This window comes from Olea europaea, chromosome 11 (genome assembly GCF_002742605.1).
Source record: "Olea europaea var. sylvestris chromosome 11, O_europaea_v1, whole genome shotgun sequence".
NCBI classification, from domain to species: Eukaryota; Viridiplantae; Streptophyta; class Magnoliopsida; order Lamiales; family Oleaceae; genus Olea; species Olea europaea.
The window spans coordinates 21,349,682-21,359,554 of NC_036247.1; the positions used below are offsets into that span (position 1 = coordinate 21,349,682).

Sequence of the window (9,873 nt, forward strand, 5' to 3'; positions counted from 1 at the left end):
ATGTACCATAAGTAGTGGAACAAATAACGATTTAAGTTTAGTGATACTTTGCAAAATGTCTTGAAATTTGTAGCTATTTTTTATCACGAAATCGATAAGTTATTTCTAACTAGTTCATGGTCAAACTAGTTTTTCTTGATGAATCCTAATTTGCACTCCCATGTGGAGGTGTTACCCTATGCTCATTTGATAATTTATGTGAAAGTTGAATAAGTTGATTGAAACAAAAATCAAGTTTAGTGACAAAATTTAAATTTTGTTACAATCATAAGTGACTATGAATAGTCAAAGACACTAATTTTTATCTATTTGTATAATATATGTACTGTTTGTTTGTAACTCTATGTATTTATACCTTTCTATCAGTTAAAATGAAGTAATTGATAAAAAAGTTCGATTGATTTTCAAATATCTCTAAAATCCGTTTGCCCTTATCATGCTCATAATTATATATATATTGTCTTCGATCAAATTTTGACACATTGGCATATTACACATCAACAACTTCTCATATTCTACGAAGAGGTGATGTAATGAAGTATCAAATTTTTATTGGGGATAGTTCCATGCTATGTCGTGTGAAGTGTGGCTCGTGTTCACTTTCATAGTCATCCCCCATTGAGAATATCCCACTCTATGTTTAGAAGCACGCTTAAGTAATAGAATAACTATATTTTATAGGTTCAATTATATGAATCACATGATTTTGCATTTAAATGAATCTATCATCTGATGATACAATTACCACCTAAATTGATGATTAACACCAGTGGTGATGAATAACATTACTTAGGGATGCCAGCGAGACAAGACATCTTTTTGTCCTATTTATTATTATTATTATTATTTACATTTTCAAAATTTTGAGCTATACTATTATTAGAAAATAAAATAAAAATTCAAAATGAGTTTTTAACGGTTGAATTTCTAGAAAAAAATTATTTTTATTATTATTTTTTCTTCATGAGACGGGTTCAGGGCGGTCAATCCCACCCTGCCATTGCAAGTATTAATCTTAATGAATATCTTAAAACGTACTTCTTCAGAGTTAGGTACACAAGTATTGTTATTTGACACATCTTCTGATTAAAAATAAAATTAATAGATTTTGATAAAAGTTGTGGATTCTAATTAACATTGACTTTGCCGTAGACTTCAACTTCTTAAGCTCCTAATCTGAAACTATTTATGGCTCCTGCCAAATCCTAGTAATTTTCTTGTGTTCATACAAGTGTCTTAAACTAGCAATTAAATTTTCTGCCACAGCCTTTGTTGAATATACCAATAAGGAAATGATAATTATGTAATCTTCTGACTAGAAAAGGCTGTAAAATTGCTGTTTTAGGGTATTGACTTTATTTGACAAATACTGTCCTGCATCAAACCTAATTCTTGTTATTGTTGGATTATTAGCCACTTTTGTCCATCCCAACATGATTTTTGTTGAAATGGTCTCTCGTTCTTCACATGTCGTGTGTTTAAAGATATAATTTTCAAATTTCTTGTCATTTTTATTTATGATCAAGAGAGGAAAAAAATACATACTTATGTATTTGTGTCAATTCGTCTAACTCATCATGATTACTAGTCAAGTTTGATGACTTGATACACGATATAATGGTATTTTGTCAATCTTTAACTGAGATGAAGATTACTTTGAATCGGACATCTGTTAACAATAGGGTACTAGGTTGGAATGTATTCCAACGTGGTAAAATTCCTAATATTGTTTAAAAACGTTTACTTTTTCGCATTTCTTACCTTTCCTGTTTATTGGAATTCCAAAAGGTTAAACCAAGTTAAAAAAGTTAGTTGAACTCTATGGTCGTGCCACATATGTATATAATTAGCCAAGAAAAATAACATAGTCATTAGTTTTGCAAACGATATTCACTCGAGTGACCAACTAGGTAAACATTCAAATGTTTAGTCATTACATAGTGACATTTTTATAGTTCAAAGACTATTTCCAAACATGCATAGCGTGTAAAACTTCGACTAAAACCATCGAACTGCAAGCAAAATGTAAACCGGAATACAATTAAAAACCCATTATCTATGGTTGATTTTTCTTTTATCCTTTTCATATTGCATGTACAGGCCAGTAGAAAACATATTTAATTGTTTGAAGAATTTAGGTTTGGACATGAATGATACAGTAACTGTTAAAAGTGAAATGGCTTTATGGATCATATGCAACAACCAGAAGGGAGACATTGCATAAAAGTTACTTTGCTTTAATGCTTGTCCAACAACCATGTTGAGATGCACTTATTATTTGGTGCAAGATAAAGCTTGTTGCCAGAATTCACTGAAATTATTGGAGAGAGGGGTCTAGAAAGAGAGCGACATTTTAGTAAATGAGAAATTATATTTGTAATTTACACTAACTCGTGTCCCACACAAGAGACATGCATGTTTAGATGCAGTACTGAACATAATTATACAATATGCCTCTGTTTATTTTCCATTCTTTTCTATTAAAATGAAACATATGACCGTTATCCATCACATCAAGCTACCAAATTTGAATTTTTATCTCTTATGTGAGGTCCATAACGACTATATTTTTTATTTTCATTCTTACAAAAATGGGAAACAAACGGGACTTATAATTTTTTCAGGATAAATCAACCACAATGGAAAAGTGCAGGGTGAATGTTGAAGCTCGTCCTCTATCTGTGTCTAGCCAATCGAGCACAGAAGCAGTACATACAACAATTGCAACTTATGAATGCTTCCATTCGTGACATGAGATTACGGGAAAAGTGGGCACCCTTCTACCCGAGATCTCACCACGAGAATATAGCGGGCTAAAGTGCTTTGAGATACAAACTTTGGATGATCACCCTCGAGCAATGACTTCGAACTTGACAATGAGTTTGCTTAATACTTCACGAAACATTTGTTAAGCACAAGTTGAATGTGACCAATGTACTCCACGGTCTCAGGATGAGAGAAGATTTTATTTTAATTTTTTTCTTTAGGAGGTCACGTCTAGCTAGCCCCCACATAATACTCTTCTTTTTTAGTTATTAATAATCGTACAGTATAATAGACGTGCGAGTACGTTGATTTTTATTTTTTTTTACATATGCGACAAGAAATTAAGGATTTCTTTTTCTTTTTTGGCTTAAGATTGTCGTAATGTAATAAAGAAGCATATTTGAAACTGAGAATCCAGGCTGTCGATATTAATGCTAAATTTTATTGAAAAGATCTACACATTAGGCTATTAGACTTGAAGAATTGAGTTCCGCTTATATATATATTGTTTTTTTCTGAATATGTAAGCCCCCGATCCCTAGGTTGCTGCAGGGCAGTCCTGATTGAACTAACTAGTTGCTTAGCTAAACTCGTGACATGGTTTATTTATCAATGAACTGTGTATCAACGTTGTGCTTTGGAAGCAAGCTCTTCAAAAGTGATGGGCCGTACACTCCCTTTCGATTATCCATTGAATCTTACCCAGTCTCACCTCTCTATATCTTATTCCACCTCCCCTAGCCCTACCTCGCTTGTTTCGGCCAGCCTCAGTCCTTCCCACGATACCTGGACATCGACTAAAGTCTCGTTAGAGCCCCATTATTTCACATTTTATTAAATTAAATTTTTCTCTCTCCTACTTTTAACCACACAATTTTCAATAAAATAATATTACATGTAAATCAAAAACTTTTCAACCACTCATTTTTCAAAAAATAATATTCACCTCATTATAATTTACAAATAATGGGGCTCAACCGGGGCTAAATGGCTAAAATCCCATCATTTTACATGTGGTTATATATTTTGTCTTGACCAGAATGGGAAACGGAAGAGTCTACTTGACGAGGGTGGGGGTGAGAGTAGGGGTCTGACAAATTGAACAACATTCGAGTATTTCAAGTAAAGAAGAGAAATCGAAATGAAATCTTTTCATTTGCTAATAAGATGTGTATATATATGTTGAAAATTTCAATCATGTTATAAGTATAAAAAATTTTGACTAACAATACATGATATAAAATCATTTGAAGATGGGAAAAAAATATAAAAGAACAGGTGAATTACATTTCGCCATGTCTGCATCTGTATTAATTCAGAAAGGAAATCCCTGTACTTGAGGTTTTTTTCTAAAAATTTAATAAAAGAAAATACCTGAGTAACCGCTAAACGGGAACAACTAATCTCAATTCAATTCATTTGTGTCAAAATCGATAGCTATTTAATTGTTTCTTAAACTATGAGTTGCACTAGTTCATTTTCGATCGAACAATAACCTTTCAAGCTTTTTGAATATTCCTAACATGACATTGACCACATAGAATACAAATTCATAAGAACGGTCTCTATAAAAAGAATATGATAGAGAGTGCAAATGAAGTAATGAACCCACCAATAGAAACATTGCACGAGCCTATAAGGTCAAGTCAAATACACTATTCGATAAACCTCTTCCCACTATTATAGTGTTGCTACAACCCTCGGACTGCCGTTGGTTGCACCTAGCAAACACACGTCGTCTCAAACCCCTTCAGCATAAGCAATCCATTATTCTTTTAAAAGAGCTATGTTCCTCGAATAAAATCTAGTAGTTGTTGGATAAACTGGCACATGATTTATATTCTGCTAATAAAATATACGTTAACGTAAATATGAATAGAGTAATGGCTAATCAAAATAATGGTGCGTGCATAATAATGAGCAAATCACAACTTATTCTAAGGCTCGGATCAAATCGTACCCGTCCCGAATCAAATTGAATCGGGTATCTGAATCGAAAATGAACCGATTCAATTCAATTCTCGATTCTACACCCCAAATCGAAGAACCAAATAGAAATCAAATCTCTCTAGTTTTTTAATTAATTTATCATAACTAAGTCAAATTGTTTTAATTTTTCTAAATAAATTTGCTTACTAATTAATTTAGCCCAAACTCAAAATAAGATTTTTTTTTTAATTTCTAATTTTCATTCCAAGCTCAACTTAATCATATTGACCTAAGTTTTATTTGAATCTATTATTCTATTGCGGTACGGTTTCTATAGTTCTAGAGAAATTGAATTGGAAGCTTTTCTCTATGTGATTTTAACAATCAAATCTATTAAAAACTCAATAAAGAGGAGTAAAAGATACATAAGATAAAACAACATTATTTTGTAAAGGCTAAAATTGAACATATCATTAATTGAATTAATGTAATTTTATTGTAAATAATAAAAAAATGAATTATTGTATTGAACTCAGGAATCGAACTAATTTGAACGTTTCCACAATTAAATTTGAACATGATGGTTCTATTTATTAAATACTAGAAAATTCGGGTTTGGTTTGGTTCTAAAGAGAACCAAACAGAACTGCACAATGAACAGCCCTAACTTACTCAGACGTAGAATATGCAAAATTTTGAAGGAGATAAAATAAAACGAGGTATGCGAATGAAAATCTCTTTAAAACATATTTCACCCCTATATTGGTGCTAACATGATTAAATTGACGTCCATCTCCCAAGGTACATCTATCTAGAGATTGGAATTTTCAAAATTACCGAATGAACTAAATCTTGATTGTACTCTTCTAAAACAGAAGATATCAAAAACAGAACTCAAAATTATTTTGACATAATTTGGAGGGGAGTGAAATGGAATTTGGAGTATCATATTTTATAGATTTTCATATATCTCTTCAAACGGTTGCATCGTTTGGTACAAATTCATTTCAATCATTAGATGGCACAATTTCATATTGATGGTCTAGATTACACCTTATCAAAAGGTCACACCCATTCTGAAACAACATAATTCTTTGATACGCGCTCTTTGCAATTGAAGAGTCATGACTAGTCACACCAATGGAGACTTTTTCAATTAAGTTGCTATTTTAATTTTTTTGGATGCACGTATTTTTGTTTAACGGAATATAATTCATGCACCAATTTATCCAACAGTAGTAACACAAAAACAGTAGATTTCGTGAGAGTCTTTTGCTGTCTCGAACCGTAAAAACTGTTGTTCGATACTTCTAAGAAAAACTAGTAATCTACATGCTACGACTTAAAATTGCTTTTTCGAAATAAACTTAGCCCTTGTTTGAGCCACATTATGGGAATGAAAATGCATTTTTGAAGAGTATATTGATGGGAAATGTGTGGTTAAAAAGTAAGGAAAATTTTTTGATTTACATGTAATATTATTTTATTGAAGAATGTGCGGTTGAAATGATGTCAAATCACTGTTAAATAATGCATTTTTCCAAATAATGTAGCTCAAACAGGGCCTTAAATTGTAATCTGGTGCCATTCATTCACACTTGGTTACTTTTTTCTCTATCTATCCCTATTGCCTTCAACTGTGTTAAAACGTGTGTTACTCTTCTAGGCCCCGGAATAAACTGTATATCCTGAGGGAACACCAAACCATTTTGCCACCTACTCTACATATTGATTCGACGACAACAAAATTTCTTCTACGTGTTGAAAGCTCGACCATTGAAAATCCCTGTTTTATTAGGCATCACTATCTTATGGAGTAGTAACATGACTCTTGTCAAGCGTGCTCCTTGGTTCTTCAGTGTTGTTGGAGATTAACAGGCCTTTTCAGCTTCTGAAAATTTCAAAAAAATTCTTTTTTATGATCATTCGATGAGTTTCTCGGCTGGAGACGTGGTTTTTCACAGAGGCAATGTTTAGGGAATCCCTTTTATCCGATGGAGTGGAATTCGAAAATGCCGACAGGGTTCAACTGTGATGGTGTCGAGCCAACCGAACTCGCCCTACAAGTGATTGAGACTGACAAAGATGTGGACATAGCTTTTTTAAATAGTGGTTTTGAAAGTGGATCTTCTTCAAGAAACCCTTTTGTAACATCTGGTTCTTTGCCTGTTAGCAATAAATTTGACGAAAACTTTATCGGGATGGAAAAGATAAGTGGGAGCTCAGGCGAATCGTTTAATTGTTTAGAACTTGGAAAGCAGAAAGTGTATAGATTGGCGCCTTCAATTCCAGTGTCGTATCCTGCTACAAAAAGATCGAGGGCGTCTTATCAGAAAGCGCAGAATCCTTGCTGCCAAGTTGAAGGGTGCAATCTTGATCTTACTTTAGTGAAAGATTACCACAGACGCCATAGAATCTGCGAAATTCATTCCAAAAGCCCCAAGGTAATTGTAGCGGGAATGGAAAGGCGGTTTTGCCAACAATGCAGCAGGCAAGTTTCTCTATATTCTGCTATTTATTTGTTCGACAGTTACAAGGTTTTTTTTGACATAAAACTGTCTGTTTAATGATTTGAAAGATTCCATGGCCTGTCGGAGTTTGATGATAATAAGAGAAGCTGTCGAAGGCGCCTTTCTGATCACAATGCTAGACGACGTAGGCTGCAGCCTGAACCCATCCATTTCACCACAGCAGGACTGTCTTCTTCATTTTATGGTGTTCTTTAAACTCGTAAATTTTCAATTTCTATTTAGATTTTGGCTTAGTAAGTACAAGTAATCCCTCGTTTCTGATCTGAACAGAGAGGACATCACAGAATGTGCAGTTCAACGTACTCCCTATCTCGGGTTCAAATCGAAGGAGGGAAACTATCTGCAATTCTATGCTGACACAAGCCGGTGATTCCCTCATTAGGCCTTCAAAGACTGGAGGAATTGATGAGCGACCGTGTTTTCCCAACGATGAAATGCCTTCTGCTGTTTATAACCTGAAAGTCGAATCAGAGAGGTTATTGTCCCTTCAGAGCCCGAATCCTCGGATCCTAGATCAATGTACGTCTTCTTCTATTTATTTCCAACACTCATTCTTACATCGTCTAACAAGGATGAACTGCCACTTCCTAGAGACATTCCTATGGCTATTTTGTGGTCTTTTCTTTCTGAAGTTATTCTTCAGTTGGAAAAGAAGCTGTTAATCCCTTCATACACAATAGATAAGATAAAAGAAACTTGTCGTGTTTACTTGCATTTGCAACTAATTCTGCCATTTCAGCAGATCTTCCGAGTGCTTCCTCTCTTCTGTCAGTTGACAATCCTTGGAGTTTGAATCGGGATGAATCCATTTCTATGGAGGGCTTAATGCACAGAAACGCAAGTGTGGACAATCCGATTAGGCTGCAGAACTGGCCATTTGCTCAAGCAGTGGCAAACGAAGGGCCTTCTGTTTCTCCGGTGCATTCGACTAGTTTACATAATTCAGGCAGCTCCCTTTTGCAAGAGTTTGATTTATTCAAGACACCTTACGACTCAGGCAGCTTTCATATCAATTATCAAAGGAATATATAATTGGAACTGTTCATCTCTAGGTAAATAGCTCATTTGTTTCAACTTTATTCACTGTTGAAATTCAGGTTTCTTTGGAAATTATGTATGAAATTCCTTTAAGGCTTCAAACAGTGGACAATCATCCAGTCATCTTCACAAGTACAAAATCTCGTTTGATCTTTGAAACCGTGTTCAAATGTCTAGTGCATCTTTGGTACTTTACATGTATAATCAATTTTCTCTTTAGATCTTTCTTACATAAAATAATTTTTATAGCTTATATGTTAATTAAATTGTCCAGTCATATATTTACTTAAAAAACAAGAAGGGGAAAATATTGGGCATTTTTTATCAACGTGTAACGGTCAAATATAGTTTTATTTCGATTCCAAGTGTGACCACAGTCATCCATTCTTCGATCGCTCATTGTATTAAAGAGGATAGGTACAAGGAGCGAAAATCGGATTAAAAATTATATTCTTTTGACTCGAATGGAAACAATAAATGGAACTTACAAAATTTAAAATTTGAAAGTAGTATTTAAAATAAATAAATAAATAAATAAAAATTGAAAGTAGTATATTCGTTACAATTAAAATGAAGTAAGAATAAATTAAAAATCTTTAAGCCCAACTCAAAAACTTGCAATTCAAATACACCTAAAATACATCTTAATATACCATAAAATGTAGGAAAACAAGTCGCTAGTGGATGAAATCAATTGTATACGTTTTATTCAAATGCAATAGCCGACTATTGAAATTAATAACCACAAGGCAAACGATTTCAATTTATCAAAAAAAATTCGTTTCAGAATTTTCCAACGGCTAAAAAAAATGTTTAGCGATATAAAATCAGAAATACAAGTTAACTGCAGGCTAAAACTGTAAACGATGAATCTGGAAGTTGCACACTATGAAACTACAAACTGCATGAATTAAATAGTAATGCGAAAATAATATACAGAAATAAATGAAAACTGATGCGAAAATAATCTGCAGAAATAAATGGAAACTGAAACTGCAAGGATAAACTAAATCTGCAAAGAAACTACATGAACTGCAAAGAAATAAATCTGCAGAAAGAAAACACAAACTGCAACAGATTTCAAACGGAGGCCTGTGCGTGCACAGTTTCCTTAAGACAGTTTCGCCCCCTCACCGTAGGCGCTGACGGTTCAGTTCGAGCGGCTATCTCCCAGGATACAACGGTAATAAGCAGAATCCGAGCACCGTGGTTCTACTCCGGCGAGCTGATTTAGTATCTAAACAATATCACCACAAGACCTTACTGGACAAGGAATGCAGAAAAGAAGAAACTGAGTATGCAGGAATGTAGGTGAGATTTTCGAGTGTGTTAGATTGTTGGAGAATGAGCATTTTTATAAACATATTGCCCATTAATATTGTGACCATTGGGAGTCCAATGGAGTTACTTCCCATTAATATTGTGACCATTGGGAGTCCATTGGAGTTTTTTCAGTTTAGAAACTCAAAAGTCATTGGAGAAGGCAAAAAAATAAAAATAAAAATTGGCAAAACGTGGGCTCTCCGATGGGGCCATTTTTGCCTTGTTCGGTCCGATATTCGTGTGCGCAGGTCACGCCCGCACTCAAGTTCAGGGTCCGAAGGCCATT

The 9,873-nt window shown here is 34.0% G+C and overlaps 1 protein-coding gene across 2 annotated transcripts; it reads left to right on the forward strand.

Moving 5' to 3' along the window:
- The first annotated feature begins 6,306 nt into the window (after positions 1-6,306).
- LOC111403749 (squamosa promoter-binding-like protein 12) lies at positions 6,307-8,423 on the forward strand. Of its 2 annotated transcripts, none has more exons than XM_023032365.1 (4): positions 6,307-7,186; positions 7,274-7,410; positions 7,497-7,745; positions 7,966-8,423. In XM_023032365.1, exons 1-4 carry the CDS (start codon positions 6,690-6,692, stop codon positions 8,256-8,258), a joined length of 1,176 nt encoding a protein of 391 aa, XP_022888133.1. In that variant the 5' UTR covers positions 6,307-6,689; the 3' UTR covers positions 8,259-8,423. The 2 variants fall into 2 exon arrangements, with proteins under 2 accessions (XP_022888133.1, XP_022888134.1); XM_023032366.1 differs by having other exon boundaries at positions 6,311-7,186; positions 7,969-8,423.
- The last annotated feature ends 1,450 nt before the right edge of the window (positions 8,424-9,873 follow it).

Excerpts from the sequence above, each read along its gene's own strand:
- LOC111403749 (XM_023032365.1), top strand. The coding sequence starts at position 6,690 with ATGGAGTGGAATTCGAAAATGCCGACAGGGTTCAACTGTGATGGTGTC. Across the intron at positions 7,187-7,273 it reads TTTTGCCAACAATGCAGCAG|ATTCCATGGCCTGTCGGAGT; the intron begins GCAAGTTTCTCT and ends ATGATTTGAAAG. Across the intron at positions 7,411-7,496 it reads ACTGTCTTCTTCATTTTATG|AGAGGACATCACAGAATGTG; the intron begins GTGTTCTTTAAA and ends TGATCTGAACAG.